The 18,484-nt window shown below is 41.3% G+C and overlaps 1 protein-coding gene across 3 annotated transcripts in view; it reads right to left on the reverse strand.

Moving 5' to 3' along the window:
* The window catches only part of CHD1L (chromodomain helicase DNA binding protein 1 like), a 50,897-nt gene that overhangs the window by 15,239 nt on the left and 17,174 nt on the right, over positions 1-18,484 (reverse strand). For all 3 annotated transcript variants that reach the window (XR_016394176.1, XR_016394179.1, XM_022583904.2), the window contains exons 7-15: positions 16,563-16,725; positions 14,867-15,022; positions 14,000-14,092; positions 11,677-11,773; positions 9,464-9,537; positions 9,082-9,192; positions 6,165-6,279; positions 5,151-5,304; positions 1,522-1,687 (exon numbers count right to left, since the gene is read on the reverse strand). Coding sequence is in view for 1 of the 3 variants with exons in the window: in XM_022583904.2 (XP_022439612.1) it covers positions 1,522-1,687; positions 5,151-5,304; positions 6,165-6,279; positions 9,082-9,192; positions 9,464-9,537; positions 11,677-11,773; positions 14,000-14,092; positions 14,867-15,022; positions 16,563-16,725 (1,129 nt within the window). In the remaining 2 variants the exon portion in view is untranslated. The remainder of the gene's footprint in view (positions 1-1,521; positions 1,688-5,150; positions 5,305-6,164; positions 6,280-9,081; positions 9,193-9,463; positions 9,538-11,676; positions 11,774-13,999; positions 14,093-14,866; positions 15,023-16,562; positions 16,726-18,484) is intronic.

Raw genomic sequence — 18,484 nt, forward strand, 5'->3', positions numbered from 1 at the left:
AGAACAAGATACATTTAAAACAACAAGCAGAGAATAAGAAAAAGTTCTTGAAGAATAAAAATGGGATGCTAATATTAAAAAATTTAAAAGCTAAACTACGAGGAAAGTCAAAGAGCACTGTCTTGTAGAATCACGCCAGCTGCTGACGTTCCAATCTCCCCAAACATCCTATAAAAACCATACAGAACAACGATACCAAAACCACCCTGAACCCACGCCTACTTAAAAACTAGGAGGCAGAGAGTACTACAAACTTCAATTTGCAGGTAGGTAGAGAAATGAACATCTCAAACCAGCTGAGTTGGCTCCCAAGCCCACGCTGGAGTAGAGTCAGGCAGACACCGCAAAGAGGCAGCGGGGTTCTAGCAACGTCAGACACAGATCAAATTTATCCCACTCGAGAAGGACACACCCCAAATGTGAAAATAATGAAGAAAGGTCTGAGACCTGGCAGATCAGAGCAGCGGCTACTAAGGAATTGAAAGGAAGGAACTAGAAAGTAGTTGCAGCTTACAATTTGGGAAGGCACTGCTTCTGGGGGAAAGAGACAACTTAGAAGGGGAAGACGTGCTTTGACAGTTTGGTGGCAAAGGTAAAGAAGGAAGCAAGTGATGGAAATTCAGGGTCCTACAGAAACAAATGAGAATCACAAAACCGGAAGTCATGCCAGCCCACTCTCCACCCAATAAAAGGAAGCAGCGTCGGGTAAAGAAACTGCCCTTCTCTGTATGAATGGAATAAGGTACTCCTGAATTAAGAAGCCTAGTAAGACTATCAGACCTCTCACCCCAGTCTGCACTGAATCTCTGTTGCCACTGGTATGGGAAAATAAAGTCATTTCAAAATAACCCTAAGACGACAGGGAACATCCTTACAAAGCTACTATGTGAAAAAAAAAATTTCAAATAAGAAATTAAAATACTATAGAAATAGAAATGGACAAAAGACAAATGTTGACCCAAATCAGAAAGAAAAAGACAAGATCATCTCATGATCATATATACTGCTTCACTAAAAAAATTAAAATTAATGGTACCTCACTTCACAGAGCGGTGAAATGAAAACACAGGTATAAGGCATGTAAGTTCACACTTAATGCTCAACTGGTGTTAACTATAATTTAAAAAATAACTCATTCTACTATTCAGAAAAGGGATCACTATGTGCAGCATCATACTAAGGACTGAAGGATTTACTAATAAACAAAGGAGAAGATGCTTGCAATCAAGGGAGGAAAAAACACAAATTAAAATCCTTGAGATTGATACTACCATAAGCATTAGCATCATCAATTTGGTTCAAAGTTCAGATACAAGGGAACAGCCAGACAATTTCCAATCAGCCTAGGAAGAGTTCTTGAACCATGTTAAGTCTTAAACAGTGTGCCCAGGATGAGAATAGGGCTGGACAGGAAAAGGATGTCCCAGGAGCAGTATCCAGGACTTTCCCTGGGGACCCATCTCACTCATGTTCTAGCCTGGGGTGGCCGTGCCATTGGCTCTGCTCTCACCCCCCACTTACTTCCTTCCTCTTGTTCTCTGCTTCTTTCTTCTGCTGTCGGCAGGGCACCAGAGATCCACTGGCCATCTTTTGTTTCTCCCAGGATAGACTCCAGGTCTATTTCATCCATGGTGCTCCCCTCAGAGGACAGCAGTTTATCCAAACCGAATTTGAGTATCTCACTCAACTTGAATGAAGAAAACAAAAAGTGCAGTTGGCCCTCATGAAAACAAACATTGGATATCAGTGATTTGCAAAGTGGCTTAACGACACCAGGCACACTCCTCCTCTGATGGTCAGCCTTCTTTCTCTCCCCATGACGGATGACACCAATGGGGCTGTTTTGTAGTTGGATGATGGGTAAGCAGAGAGTGATAAATGACAGTCAGAGATGCTGACTTTAACAATTCTCAATAAACAAAAAATCTGAGCCTCTAAGTTTTCTTTTTTTGAATAACAGCCATTTCCTGCATTATCTTAGCACTTCTCATGGAGTCTTTTTCACAGGCAATCCCAGCAGCCACGTGAGAAGTCACAGACCCCGTTAGCTACTCTCCCATCCCTTCCACTGCCAAACTTCTTGGAACGAGAGGGCTACATGGGGTACTTCTTAAGTGACTTCTTTCCTTTGGCAGTTTTGTTCCTGCCGCAGTGCTCTATGGAAACCGCCTTCACAAAGACCAGTAACAACTCCCAACCACTAGACCTGAAAGCCCTTTCTCAATTCTAATGTTCCTGGACATTCCTCTAGCATTGCACTACCCTGCTTCTCTTTCCTTCTCTCTAATGTACCCTCAGCCTATCCCTAGGGCTGCAGGAACCACCTAAAAAGTTCAGATCATCTTTCCTGGCTTTAGCTTCCTACTTCCAACTCTGTACTTCCCTAAGTGATAACTCTGAGACCCTGAACCAAGCTGCATTCACATCTTGGCTCATTTGCATCTTGTCTCTTTAGACTGGGTCAGTTATCTCCAGATGGTGTATTTTGTGAGTAACTTGGAAATCTTAATGTATTCTGTATTAGCTTGAAAAAAATTTAGACAGCTCACCTAAGCATCAAACAAACCTGGATACACTGATCTTTAACCTGGATATATATAACAAGGCGACTGGTACCAAAAATAGAAGAAAGCCAACAATTTATGAAAAGGACTGGTCCGTCCTGGGACACTCCCTTCAGTCTACCTTATATTTATGCTTTCACTTGTGAGGTGTCTCAGTCACCAAGGGACTACATGTGTTTTTAGAGAAGCAATATATTACAGTAATTAACGGCATGTGCTTGGAAGTTAGAGAGTACTTGGATTGTCATCCTAATAAATGAGTGTCCTAGGGCAAATTATTTAAAATAGGAATAAAGAGAGTGCCTACCGCATTCTCTTGTTATTCATATTCACGGAAACAATCGGAGAGAAGCACTTCATATGATACTTAGCACACAGTAAGCGTTCAATAAATGTTCACTACATCTGCATCTGCCTCTCTCTGTTTCTATTACGTTCCTCCTGCAGGATAACAAACCTTCCTTCCTTGAGGACTTCAGGATCCTATACTTCTTAAATTTACTAAACAACAGTTACATCTTTTACTATTGGATTCTTTTTATTTTACAAACAAACCCTGCTTTCTTCTGAGACAAGGGCATTGGGTTGTTACCTTTGCTTTTGGCAACCAAAGAGATAACTTGCAGAGTCTTGGCAGGGAAGAGAGAAATCAGACATTAGAGCCAGAACGTAACCTTCTGATAACCACCTTCCAAGCTAGGCAAGATTCCGACAGAGCCCCTCTCAAATAGCCAGAGGTCTATGTTCCCACTAGTATTTGGCCCACAGCACAGAGGCATGTCTACTCAATCACATGGACATGCCCAGCAGCTCGCATCACAAGGACACCCCGACTGAATCCCCTGAGCCCCTCCTGCACTGGGAGAGAGTTCCAACTTCTCACTGACAACCCCTCCTCCTCCCACACCCAGAATGTGGGCACTCCAAGGCTCTGCCATCTATTCCCACCACCAGACCCAACGCTGAACTTGTCACTCTCAAGGTTCTTTGGGAGAACTCGTGCATGAAGAACTATATTTAAGAGTCTCTGCAGTCTGTCCCTACCTCTCGCTCAAGCTTTCATCTTACATTTGTAATTGCCTTTTGGATAATGTGAAAAAAATACGTACAGCCGGCCCTGCCACCAGCATGGATAAGTGTGCACACATCAATTGGGAACCAAAGGAAGAACAGAGAAAGAAAAAAACACACTTTGCACCTTGAGATAAACAAAAATCAAACAAGTAAATGCATAAAACCCAGGGATACTTTCTAGTTCTAGACCTAAAATAAAAGAAACCTTGAGCCTTTCCTGTAAGTTACCTACTCACTAACAAAACCAATGTGAGCCCTGTCTTTTGCAAAGCTGATGTGTAAAGATATGCACTGGTCTTTGTGGATATGATAGCCATGTGAGAAAATGTTTTTTTAACCAGGCTAACTGTAAACTGGGTAATTCTGCTTATAATAGTGTTTAACTTTTTTTTCCTTTAAATACTTGTTGTATTGATATTTTCTGTTTGATAAACTAGTCCCTTTAAAGCCTACTCTCTTACAAACTTTTGCAAATGAAATTTTTGTCTCTGGGTTTTCCTCTAATAATAGTTTTGTTTATATTTTATTTTTTACTGCAAACTCTGTTGAATAAAGCATAAATTATCTTCCCTTCCTAAAACTCTGCCTACCTTCTATCTTCCTAATTTCTATCCTCATCATCCAGGGTTAAGACCTTACAGACATCTTTGAATTTTCCATCTCCCTAGCTTCCCACCTCTAAGCAGCCGACTCCTGTCATTTCTTCTTTTGTAATGTTGCTCACTCCAGACCCTCCCACTGCTACTGCCCCATCAGAGGTCTATTACTCACTTCACACCTGGATCTTTCCAGTATCCTAGGAGTTGGTCTCTCCACTTCCAGCCCCTCATCCCTGGGTCAAAATGGGAGAACCTGGGATATATCATAATATGGGTTCTAATTTTAACCCAAGGGCTGCTACAGAATATCTCTAAGCCCTCTTCCAGAAGACAGCTTTTTCTAAAGTCTTCCAGGCCAGCACTCGCTTCCTATCCTGCGTCCCCTTCTTCAAGCAATTAACTCTAGTTCTTTCGTCTATTTTTCCTATGGCATAATTTTGAATTCCTGATCTTGTCCACCTTCCTCTGAGTATGAAGAAGGTGATGTAGAGTGCTGATCAAAGGGTCTGGGGTTAAGATGGAGGTATGAGATTAATCATTATTTATTATGCTGAGCTGTTTATCTAATTCTCTGAAGGCCCCCTGAGGTAACTTGTGGTATCCTCACTTTTAGAAAAACAAAGGTTAAGAGATCTGCTCAAAGCCACTCAGCCAATAAGTGGCAAGGCTTGGATTTGAATCCAAGCAGAGGGATCCAAAGCCCATCCTCATTCTGCATTTTTCTGCCTTTATATATCAGATTCATTTTAGCTCCCACAGCAGCTTGCACACAGTAGACACGATGGCCGGTAGGAATTTGGCCAGAGAACAAATGTGTGGTTGGGGAGAGTGGGTGGTTAATTCATTTACTTTCTCATCCACAGGAGCACTGACTAAAACCAGGACATATTCTAAAGTGAAGAATATGTTTTACCTGGAGGTCAGCATGCGCAGCAGGTTTCTGGGCTCCCAGAGTAAAATGGCCCCCTTCTATGATGGTGTTGGTGAGCTGCAGCTTGGAGGCTGCTTTCCTACAGACTATTTCTTCCACAGTGTCTCGGCCAATCAGCCGAATGACTTTAACGGACCTGTACAGAAGTCAAAGGAAAGCAACACGCTAACATAGAAGGGTCTGCAAAGAAGGGCACAAGCATGCAAGGTCAATACACCTAAAAGAAAACAAACCCAAAATGCCATGTTCAGGGTACAACTAAAGGGAAGTGGTTGTATGTGAACCTGAGCATTTGTTAGACAGATCCGGCCTCTAATTCTCACTGAACCTTTCCAAAAAAGTCAAGGGAGGGATGATGAGATGGCCATAACTGGGGTTCCTTATCTGTGGTGGATGAAAACTTTTGGGAGATCTAAATCATCCTCAGGCCAAAGGGTAAGACTTATCTTTTTAGCTTAGCACCATAAAGCCATAACTTCATTTTTTAACTGAATTAGACCTTAACTCAGGAAGGATGAGATAAATAACTTCTAAAGCTTCCTTCTAGTCCTTTCACAATTTGACTTTGCTCTTTTTTTTTTTTTTTTTTTTTTGCGGTACGCGGACCTCTCACTGTTGTGGCCTCTCCCGTTGCGGAGCACAGGCTCCGGACGCGCAGGCTCAGCGGCCATGGCTCACGGGCCCAGCCGCTCCGCGGCATGTGGGATCCTCCCAGGCCGGAGCCCGAACCCATGTCCCCTGCATCGGCAGGCGGACTCTCAACCACTGCGCCACCAGGGAAGCCCGACTTTGCTCTTTTTAACAAAGCAAGTATGGAATGATAACATGCCCATCCCAGTACTACTCGTGAGTGAGCAACAGAGCTGGGCTAAAACCTAGCAGTCTCTCGCCCTCCAGTCTAGGACTGTCACCAGCCCAAACTCTTCACCTTCCTCCCCAACCCAGAACTGCTCAGGAGCCAAGGAAGTGGGACCGTGCTATGCTTAAATCTCTCACTTGTTCTGGCCAATTCGGTGGGCCCTGGCAGCTGCTTGCAAGTCATTCTGCGGATTGAAATCACTATCAACAAAAATCACGGTATCTGCTGCCGTTAAGTTCATGCCAACTCCACCTGAAAACAATGCAGAAAAGAATGTTATCAGTAGCACATGGGCTAGGGACCAGACAATAAAGACGCAGGGCTACAGTGGCCAGATTGATAAATTGAGAGCAGCCAAAACAATTGGCTTCATCCTTCAAACTGACACCCCCATCCCCAACTCCAGACAGAGCCTTGGAGTGGTTAAAAGTCCTACCTGGGCTCCTATCACCTGACTTGGGAAAGTTTAACGACTGAAGGGAACAGAATGAGGGCAGCAGGGGCAAGGAGCAAAAGTGGGTACTTAAGTTCATGCCCTGAAGCCGTCTTAAATCTCTTCTGTTTAAAAATCTTCATTGCAATTTGTTTAGAATCGTCTATAGAAAAGGCCACATGCTCTTTCAGAACCAGTTTTAAGTATGAGTGAGGTCTGCTGTGGGCAACATTAAGAGAAGAGCTCTTAACGTCCACTGCAAGGTACAACTAAGCAGTAAGACCCCCGATACAAGTTAATGAGAAGAGGGGATATGCCATTTATTACACGCCCAAGAGGAGCGGGGAAGCTACCTCCCTCTGACTGGAGAAAACTTCAGTTAAGTCTCTTCTGTACGTGTTTCCACATTAATCAAAGACAAGGTAACAAAACCAACCAAAGGACAAGAACACTCCCTGGGACAACTTTCCGGTCTTTCTTCAGCGCTGTAAGAAAAGGGCTGGGGAGGCTCCTTGGACTACAGGAATTAATTAAGAGAACCATGAAGGCAAATTACAGCCTTCTTTTTGATTAATGTGGAAACAAGTACAAAACTGACTCCCTCTTTGCAGGGTCGTTACAGCTCGTTGCTGAAACAAGCAAGCCTGAAACGGCTTGTTCCAAGAGCCAAAATTAAGGACTAACTTTTGAGACAGGCTACTGTCTCTATGCTGGATCTCAAGACAAGCCAGGCAGGAATATTCTAATTAAACCCTTCATATAAAATTAAAGTTGGAATAAAGAGATAATAAAGACTGATTACTGCGAGATGCTAAATTATACTTAGTAATAATGATGGCTACCCGGGTGCTGTGCTTTACTCCTTGCCAGGCACTGTTTCAATAAGCACTTTACATATATTAACTCCTTTAATCCTCGCAACAATCCTATTAGCAGTTACTGTTATTATGCTCATTTTATAGATGTTGAAATGGAAGCACAGAGAGGTTAAGGGATTTACTGGAAGTTGCACAGCTGGAAAGAGAAAGTACCAGATTCAGTGCCACATGGTCTGGCTCCAGAGCCTATGCTTTTTACCCACTATTCCATAATACCTCCCAGGCACTTCTTTCATTAAAGTGTGCTCCCTAAAAATTTTCTTCTTCTTGGGTTAACGTTGCCTAAGTTCAACTCTTCTTCATGAAGGGGTGATACTTTATAAATAAGTTGTAGCCAGACTTCTTTGGGACATATTCATGAGCTATCACTGCCACCTGGTGGCGATATGACTCAATCAGAAATATTTGAAAGTTGGAGGGAAACTGCTGAATAAATGATAATGATGCAAATCTACAGCTAAAAAGCAAGAGCAAACAGGACAGTGTTTGGAAAAGACTCATGTCCAGAACTGCTTTGGCTTCTAAAAGATCACTGTGTCTCAACTAATTCTGAGTACTCCAAGGAGATTAGCTGAAAAGCAGAGATCTCTTTCTTCCTAATTTTAGACGTTTCAAACAATGCTGCTCTCTGAATATGAAGATGATGAAATCAGTAAAGCATAACTAGGGCTGTTTTCCCAACAGTGATGATGTTTGCCCTGATCCTTTCGGTCTCTCCTAAGTCTACCCCTGAGACAACTAATGACAGGAACAAATGGCTGAGATCCAGGGTGCAGTCGATGATCTTGGAAGTGAGTGGGGTCAAATGAATCTGACCAGATCTTCACAATACAGAGGTGAGACGTACACAGGCAGAACAATCTCCTTGTGGTCAAGGAGTATATCTAACACTTCTTTTTTATACCCTATAGTACTAGGCGCTTAATAAATGCTTACTAAGTAAGCCTGAACTCTCTTCTCATAAAGATATTGATCTCCCTTTATTTATAGAGGACACATATCCCTTCAGAGCTCCTGCATCTATTCCATCAAGATTTAGGTCTACAAAAAATAAAATAATGAAACTTAAGATTCTATGAGTTTAAAACTAACTTAAGGTCTGCTTGTTCCATGACATGAGAATAATTTCATCTCCAAGAGCTGATGTCGTATTATTTAAAGAAATGAAAACATTCTGTAACTGGTAAAACACTATAAATGTCATGTATAATATTTTTAACAAGTTTATACAGACAATGTTATAAATAATTCTAACAAGCTGGCAATTCCATTATCACATTTTTTAATACTAGATTTTTATTAAGCTTTTACAACACTATTCAAGAGCTACTTGTAGGAAGGACAACTAGTAGACAGGTTGCTATCTCATTTCATGGCTGGGAAGGTAAGCTGTCTCTATCAAATGTGACTAAAATTTTGCAGAAAATCATAGGAATCTTTCAGGATAATCCCAGGTCAATAGTCAAAGCAGATTAGAATTACTTTCCAATGACTCCAGGTTTTAGCCTTACTTCCTTGATGAGATGAAAGCTTAGATCGGTTGGATAGAAAAGAACACCACGCTAAATAAAAGTCCAGCACCTGGATAAACTGATGTCGTCTGCCTCAGTTCCCCCTTTTTTACACTCCTCAGTAATAACCTCACCTTTCAGAGAATTAAGGAAAAACATACTAATGGTTAGGATGTAAAGGTACCGTGTCACCCCTTATTTGTCTGCTTTGGTCAGTGTCTATGCGGCCTACCTGCCCTGGTACTCAGGAGAAAAATAAAGATGGGCTGCTGTCCAAAGTTCTTGATGGCCAGGTGTCTCTCTTCTCCTCTCACGGAGCCATCCACACGCTCATAGCTGTAGCCTTCACACAGAGGGAGAAAACAGAGAAACATTAACCATTTCCAAGTATTCTCTGTGGAATTAAACACTGTCAGCTCAAAACCAAATGCTAATTTGTCCCTTCTCATATACAGGCATGCCCCTACTGTAAGCAATCTTCCTTTGGTTCTGAATACTGTTCTTACACTGCTTTCCTCTGTAACAGCCCCACACCCCAGGTAACTCTTCAGGGGCCTATCTGGACTGTTAAAAGTCTAGAAGTCTTGAGCAATGTAGTGGTCAAGGGATGTCACCTCGATAATCCATGTAGTCTTGGAGAATATCCAACATCTGGGTCATTTGAGAGAAAAGTAAAACTCGATGGCCCCTGGCAAGAAAAAGAAAAGGAAAACTGCCAATTCTGATAGTATTTAAGGTGGGTTTCGCTCAGGTGACACTTACCAAAGAATGCAAGTTTATAAACAAATGAAATACTGAAGCAGAAATATAAATGTCATAATCATTTACAGAGACTTCTTCAGTAATGCAAAATGCTTTATGTAAGGATATAACTGCACATGTAGCTGTATCCTTAGAGCAGTTCTCAAACTAGAGTGGGGATATTCCCAGGAGCATGTGTCAATGCACCAGAGGGTGTAGGAAGACTGGATAACCAAGACACCTCTTTCTAGGATGTCAAATACTAAATGGAAAGAAATATACACTTTTAACAGCAAAATAAAAAAGATTTGTGAAGAGAAAAATGCAAAATTCAAATGTACAAAAAACAAAACAAAAATTGATAACCCTAAAGAGCTTGTGGTTGGGAATCTATAGCTCTTCTCTACTTGGGGGTGAAAGTTACTATCCTTTCAATGTATAGCATTATTGGTTAAAAATTCTGAGAAACATCACTTTAGAGAAGCAAGGGGCAGGTGGCATCTCATATCCCATGTGATACATGAGAAAATTTATGTAGGGAGAGGAGAGAGGAAAGGAGGAGGTAAAATGGATTAAGTCAAGAACAAATTCAAGGGAATTCCCTGGCGGTCCAGTGGTTAGGACCCTGTGCTTTCACTGCTGGTTGAGGAGCTAAGATCCCACAAGCTGCGCAGTATGACCAAAACAAACAAACAAAAAACAAAGTCAAGCTTAGAGCCCCATGCTATCAGCCATTATCTGACCATCATAGAGAGTGAAGTAAGTCAAAACGAGAAAAACAAGTATCGTATATTAACAAATATATGTGGAATCTAGAAAAATGGTATAGATGATCTTATTGGCAAAGCAGAAATAGAGACACAGACGTAGAGAACAAACATATGGACACCAAGTGGGGAAAGGGAGGGGTGGGATGAATTGGAAGATTGGGATTGACATATATACACTATTGATACTATGTATAAAGTAGATAACTAATGAAAAAGAAAAAAAGTTTGTGTAAACAAAGAAGCACAGCACTGTCAAAACAACATTCTCATTAGGGAAGCTAATTTAATCTGATTTTGCAATGGGTGTAGATGAACAATTATGAACAACTCCTTCAAGACTCTAGCCCCAGATTGGTAGAAATCGCACTGAACTTAAAATTGAGGACCTCAGTTCTAATCCCATCTCTGTCATTTGCTAGCTGTGGTGGCCTCAGACAAGCCACACAACTTCTCTGGGCCTGTTTCATCACCTGTGAAAGGAAAAGGTTGGAGAGAAGATATTTACAGGTCCTTCTCCAACACTAAGACACTTAGAGTAGATACACCATAGCCAATAAAATATAGTAAGATGTGCAGTTATTTGACTTGCACATTCCTAATGCTGGACAGTTTTGCCAAATCTGAGGTTTTAGGTTGGTTCAGGCCTACTTGGGTCAGTTGTCCCTAAGGGATAACTTTGAAATCCTTGGGAAACTAGGATTTTTCTAGACTCCTCTGTCCCTCTGGGGATCAGAAAGATCAGATACAGGCTGGACACCAGGCCACTGAACACTTAGCAGAACCTGTAGAGGCTCCAGAAGTGACTTGGTCATCCGATGCCCGACCCATGTCTCAGGGAAAGAGTCCCCAAGTTCTCCCTGGGTTCAAACCAAGCCCCACAGTTAACAGAAGTAAATATTTACTAAGCACTGATTATGTGCCAATTCAATGCAAGGTACCAGCAGGAAATGAAACAAGAAATGCTTGATGTTATCTCTGTCCCTGTGGAACGAAACAATATAGCTGGAGTGAGATGGTTAATATACAGCAATTAACCAGACAGCAGATTAAGGCAGCACATTGCCAAGCACTGGATTAGGATCCTAAGTGCTGTATGAAATCAGGAAAGGAAAGGATGATTATGGAGGGGATGGTGTGGGATGGGATGGGATGGAATGGAATGGGGGGGGCGGTTGCAGTTGCAGAGAAGATGGAACCTGAATCAGGGTCTTGAAAAAAGGAGAATTGGGATTAGTCTCAAGAAACCAGTGAGTTGTTCCTTATTCTGGTTTTAACAGTCACCAGCTCAGAGCAGAAAATATGAAACTACCACCTACTTGGAATACAGGAATGCCAGGAGCTTATCCAGAAGGTGAAGTTTTCCACTGGCCTCAATCAGGTGACCTCCAATTTCAAAAGGCTCTGGTTCCACACCTGGAAAAGAAAGAACGCACTCCCCGTAAATGTGTCCCCAGTCAGGGCAGACTGAACAGAAAAGCCAATAGCCGAGGCTACAGAGAGGCCAAGCTCCTTCTAACTGATAAAGGGCCCAAGTCTCATATCTCTTTGAGGCATTTCATAATTATTTTTTACATGATGATCTCAGCACTGCCTAACATCAATCACAGAGCCTGGCACACCCAATATGCCTAAGAAATGTTTACCCAAGGAAGAAACCCACTCTTTAGGAAGCTGATGCTAAAGACCAAAGAGACCCAAAATTGAAATCTTCAGGCTCTCACTCTAGAAAACAAATCAAGAAATAGGCTTAGATGTATAAATGAGTCATTCTCAAGGTGGGGATAGTAGAATAACCTGGAGGGCTTCCTTCAAAATCGACATGTTCCCAATGCACCATCTCTTAAAAAAAAAAAAAAAAAAAAAAAAGCTCTGATATGCACCTAATTAAGATTCTGTGACATTTTAAAACAATTCATACTGCTACTTGGCAAAGACTTCCTTAAGGTGACTTGGCAAACCCTCCACACTGATCCTATCAATAACAGAGCCCTCAGAGCCACAAAAAGTCTGGAATGGTCCCAAAGGCTACCAATCAGAGTGAATTTAAAAAAAAAATTTTTTTTGAATGAACATGAAAACACTACATATCAAAATGTATAGAATGCAACTAAAGTAGCACTTAAGAGGGAAATTTACAGACATCCATAAGATGAAAGGGAAGCAGCAAAGGAGGCTGAGAAGGAGCAGATGTAAGGCAGGTGGAAAAGCGAGAGAAAGTATTGTCCCAGAAGCCAAAGGATAAAGTTGTCTCAAGACGCAATCAATTACGTCAAGGTTTTGAGAGATTAATTAAAATGTGAACTGACAACTATTGGTTGAGCCACTCGGAGACCACTGGTGAACTAGGAATGGTAGTGATAAAAGGCTCAACAAGTGGGTTCAAGACCAAGGGGCATCCAATCATAAAGAAATGATCAGATAATGATTCACTTTGTTATAGAGCAGAAACTAACACAACGCTGTAAAGCAATTATACTCCGATAAAGATGTTAAAAAAAAAAGAAATGATCAGATAAATTCAGATTATGAGACATCCCATAAAACAACCTGCCCTGATTCTTCAAAACTATAAGTGAATTAAATTTTTAAAAAATGACAAAAAGGGCTTCCCTGGTGGCACAGTGGTTGAGAGTCCACCTGCCGATGCAGGGGACACGGGTTTGTGCCCCAGTCCGGGAAGATCCCACATGCCGCGGAGCGGCTGGGCCTGTGAGCCAGGGCCGCTGAGCCCACACATCCGAAGCCTGTGCTCCGCAACAGGAGAGACCACAACAGTGAGAGGCCCGCGTACCGCAAAAAAAAAAAAAAAAAAAAAAAAAAAAAAAGACAAATGCAATGCATGATCTATGACTAGATCTTGAATTTAAAAAAAAGACAGACACGAGACAGATTCACAGGAGAGAAGTACACACATTATTTCCCATAAGTTTTTACATGACACAGGGAGCTCTCCTAAGGAAATGAAGAAAGACCCAGAAAAGTGGCAAAATTTAAACGCTTTTCTATTGTGCTGAACAAAGAGAGGCAATTGTGAAAAAGGAACCACACTATGTGGGAAAGGCTAAGGAGAATGAGAATTGTGTTTAACGAGGCCTATTTGTACAGAATAGAGAATTTGTACAGAGAATGAGAGCATTCTCCAATTTCTGCCCTTGAGTATAACCATGTCACTCTCCTCCCAACAAAGGGAGGAGGTCTTCATGGTGGGAGGGGATGGGGGATGGATATGTTATCCTTTCTGCACCTGCTGTTTTGGGGGTTGGATTGTTTGTTTCATTTTTGCTGTTGTTTCTTTTTTAAGTGTCCGTAGCTCAAAACAATAAAAAAATGTAAATCAGATAATGTCACTCCTCTGATTAAAATTCTCCTGTGTTTTCCCATTGTATCTAAAATAAAAATAAAATTACTTTAAAAAAAGAAAAGAAAAAAGAAAACAAAGTCATAAGGGATGTTTAGGAGACAACTGAAGAAATCTGAATATGAACAATACATAAGATAACATCAACATAAAAAATTAACAGGAGAAAATGGGGGAAAATAGACAGTAAGTATAGGCAAATCTTTTGAAGAATTCTGCTGTGAAGTTGGCCACAGAAATGACAACAAAAAGTAATGTGGGAAAAAAGGGCACTGCCTCACCATCAAATAAATATGGGTGATCCACACACTTTCGAAGCTGGGACAAGACATTCTGAAGTTTAACTTTCTTTGCCATCTCATTTTCAAACGCGTCTGAAATTTTAAAGAGAGAGAGAGAGAGAAATGGACTACTGGAAAACAACAGAAAAAACCCTGTAAGTTTCCACACATAACCTTACTCATTTCAATAATATATCTTTCAAACCTATATTAACTTCCCAAATTTCACTGGATCACATTAAGAATTAATAGCACATCGATATAACGTTTTCTTAACCATCACCTTGTTTCAAGAAAGAAGCCTAACTATAAAACAAACTCGGGGGTACTTTGTTACTCTTTTGCAGAATTCTAAATTTCCTTCTTCAACTGCTATTCTGGAGCCAAGGGACAAAACAGTGCAAATGGAGAGATCTGTCTATCCCTATCTCTCCCTTCCCAGTCCCGATTCCTTCCAGATAGTACTGGGCTGGCCAAAAAGTTCATACGGGTAACGTCTTACAGAAAAACCCAAATGAACTTTCTAGCCAACCCAATATGATTTAACCGAAACGTTTTGCAATGTGTTAAATATGTGTCAGGATAGGAAAATGAAAGGCATGACTGGGACACCTAGAAGAGTTTGCTTAACTAAAGGCAATAAGGAAAACCAGGAGCAGGGGGATGGGGAGGAAATTTCACAAATGCACCAACCAATAAAGTCTGAGTTATATTAGAGATACTCTGCAGCTGACCCGAATATTATTCAGAATACAAAATTCCATCCCATAGTCTTGCTATACAAAGTGAGTGTGATTATAAAATATTTCCTTGCATGCAAATCACATCCTCATTTAGTTTCTAAATGGACAAGTGCCCTCTGATTACCTAGGTCTTTCATCAAAATGGCCTTGTAGTATTTTTTCTGCAGTGCTGACATGCCATGGTATATCACTACTTCCGTCTTCTTGGGAAGCTCTGTGGCTACCTCAGCTTTCACTCGCCTCAGCAGAAATGGCTGCAAGAGTTTGTATAGTTCACTTGCTGTATGAGGGAAACACACACACACACAAGTAGTGTGGGACAAAAGCAAGACCAAGGCAATGAATTACTAGAGAACATACAACAGTTTTTTTTTTTGTTTTTTTTTTCGGTACGCGGGCCTCTCACTGTTGTGGCCTCTCCCATTGCGGAGCACAGGCTCCGGACGCGCAGGCTCAGCGGCCATGGCTCACGGGCCCAGCCGCTCTGCGGCATGTGGGATCTTCCCGGTCCGGGGCACGAACCCGTGTCCCCTGCATCGGCAGGCGGACTCTCAACCACTGCGCCACCAGGGAAGCCCACAACAGTTTATTTTTGTTTCTCATTTTCATGCCAATTCTGGGTTCTAGGCCAGCACGGTAATTTTTCATAGTGTTTCTTCCTTATTGGGTTCTTCTTTCCAGCTCCTTCTGATTCTTACTAATAATTTCATTTGCATAGAGCTAGTCTGTTTCCAGGATACTTTTGCATTTGATCAGCATAACAGCTCAGAAATGTAGGGCAATAGGTAATATTGTCTCTATCTGTATAACTAAGTTAAGTGAAGCTCAGAGGAATTAAACCCCTTATCCAAAGTCACATAGCTGGCTCTAATGTTGTTAGCACTCAAACTTAGTTCTTTGACTTCAACGCCCTTGTTCCTTCCCCAGCTGTCGTGAACTTCGAAAACTAGCCTAAATTGGAATTCCACTGCATGTAGGATTGCCAGATATGGCAAATAAAAATACAAGTGCCCAGTTAAATTTGAATTTGATAAACAAATAATTTTTTTTAATATCAGTATGTCCTGTGTAATATTTGACTGGGTGTCATATATTTTATCTAGCAACCCTAAACATGGGAACAATCAGAGCAGGTTCCCCAGGTAAATTTCAGCCTGTGGTGTGGGGATCTCTGCTGTGAGGAGCCTTTCCAACTCACACTCACCTAGTACATACATACCCACTAGTTGGCATGCCTACCACTTGCTTTGAATAATCATCCTGGGATAATATCACAGAGATAGACAAGACAATCCTATGAGGCAGGGGGGCAAAGGTGCAAGAGGAAGACTACAAATGGTGACTGTACAAACAAGGAAGGCTTCCCCCTGTACTTCCACCACCATCCATCCCAGACTTTTGGTTTTGGTGCAGCGTTAAAAGAAACACCAGTGCTGTGGAAAGCTGAATGACAGTTTCAGACTATAGCACCCACGTACTTTTCTGCCTCAGGGAGTAGCGTGAGAAGTTAACAATGTCCTTATAGAGATTACATGTTGGAAAAAAAAGGTCTGCAAATCAGCAGATATTATTTCTTCTGAAAATGACCCAAATAAGCGCGACTATAGAATCATGTAACAAACGAGTAAGAGAGTCATGAATAGCAGGAGTTGGGAACAGCAGAAGGGCTCTGACATCACCTTACCTTTGTGCGGCTCTGTATCTCCCTGGAAGGTGTCCTCTGTTTATCGATTCTCTTTCTTTTCTGTCTATAACCCTTATGCACTAGGGAAGTCTCTGGGCCAGACCTCTTGGGCATGATTTGTAAGAAGGGAACTTACCTGACTCAGACTCTTTCTCAATATCCTGGTAACGCTGAATGAAATCTTCCACCTGCTCCTTGGAAAAGAGATCAGGCGCCACAAAACTGAGGAGAGAGTAGAGCTCTCGAAGGCTGTTCTGGATGGGAGTTCCGGTCAACAGGAGACTGAAGACGACTGAAAACTCAAATATATAAATAAAGAAAGTGAAAAATCCACAACCCTGGAAAGCAAGACTGAGTTACCCATCACAGCCTTTACAAAGAGGCATGATTTAATGAAATGCCTAAAGGGACATGAAATCAGAAGGCTCAGGTTCAAAATGTATATAACTGTTTGATGTAGGAAATAATACCTCTTCAGTTTCGACTGTAAGAAAGGGTAATAATCCTGTGAAGGAGATACCATTATAAGGTAAGTAAAATCACATTTTGAACGCTAAAGTACTGCATGAGTATTGAATATGGGTACTGTTATTCAATCTATGTGGGAATTCAAACACACAGCATATACCCAAGCAGTTTGAGAAGCCCAAAGCAATAGCAGCAGGACCCACCACTATAAGCAAGAAGCAAAAATATCTCTTTTAAAAGAATGTCCTATTGTAAAACTTTACAGGTGCAGCCAATGCAAGGCATCAAGACTTCTGGACATTTCTGGACCATATAGAGTCCAAAATGGAAAAAAACTCTTTAAATTTTGAGCAAAAGATGGGAACACCAAGAATAATAGACTAATGAAGTAAAAGGTTAGGAAAAACAATAACAACAGATATTAGGTAAAGCAAAGGACAACCTCTGAACTAACATTAACAAGAACTTAGACCACTTGAGTTAAATAATACAGCACAAAGAGAAAGCCATATCCTATGTATACATGTTAAACATCAAAATACATTATGTATGAGTGTATGTATCTATATAGATACACATATACACTGCACTTTGATATTTAAAGTAATATATTTTTATTTTTTAAACAATATATATGCATATTTATGTTTGGGTATACATAGCACTGCAAAGGATGTGGCAGCATATACACCAAATGTTAACACATGCAGTGGAGTAGGATTTTTGGTAGCATTCACTTTTCTTCTTGTGTTTCTATATTTTGATTTGGGAGGGGGTCATAAGAAGATACTGCTTTTGGGAATTCCCCAGCAGTCCAGTGGTTAGGACTCCGTGCTTTCACTGCCAAGGGTGCAGGTTTAATCCCTGGTCAGGGAACTAAGATCCCACAAGCCACACAGTGCGGCCAAAAAATTTAAAAATTAAATTAAATTAAAAAAAGGAGACAATGCTTTTGAAATAAGAAAAGGTGATAAATGAAACGACACAATCAATTAAAATTGATTTCAAAATCTTTTTTGGGGGAGCACTCTCCCTTTTTTCGTTTCTTTTTAAATTGTCTAATCAATGTCCATTCATGCCTGCTCTGCTTGCAGGACAGTGTTTTCATAGTAGTTCAACAATAAAGGTTTCCAATAACCAAATCACATTTTTAAAATATGTGCTCACCAAGCAAAGAACTAAAGTGACTAAAATAATGAGGTCAACAAAGATAATCAAGGTTGTCAGTCACTAAAATCAACTTACACTATCACATGAGTTAACATTTTTATTCAAAGCAGTGTCCATTTTGGCATCAAAACTTATACTCGGGGAAAAAAAAAAAAAGAAGTCCAGAGGTGGGGCTTCCCTGGTGGCATAGTGGTTAAGAATCTGCCTGCCAATGCAGGGGACATGGGTTCAAGCCCTGGTCCAGGAAGATCCCACATGCCTCAGAGCAACTAAGCCCGCGTGCCACAACTACTGAAGCCCACACACCTAGAGCCCTTGCTCCGCAACAAGAGAAGCCACTGCAGTGAGAAGCCCGTGCAATGCAACAAAGAGTAACCCTCCCTTCGCAGCAACTAGAGAAAGCCCGCGCACAGCAACGAA

The sequence above is a fragment of the Delphinapterus leucas genome, chromosome 1 (genome assembly GCF_059928025.1).
Source record: "Delphinapterus leucas isolate spDelLeu-1000000601 "Yukka" chromosome 1, BTC_Dleu_Yukka2, whole genome shotgun sequence".
Taxonomy (NCBI): Eukaryota; Metazoa; Chordata; class Mammalia; order Artiodactyla; family Monodontidae; genus Delphinapterus; species Delphinapterus leucas.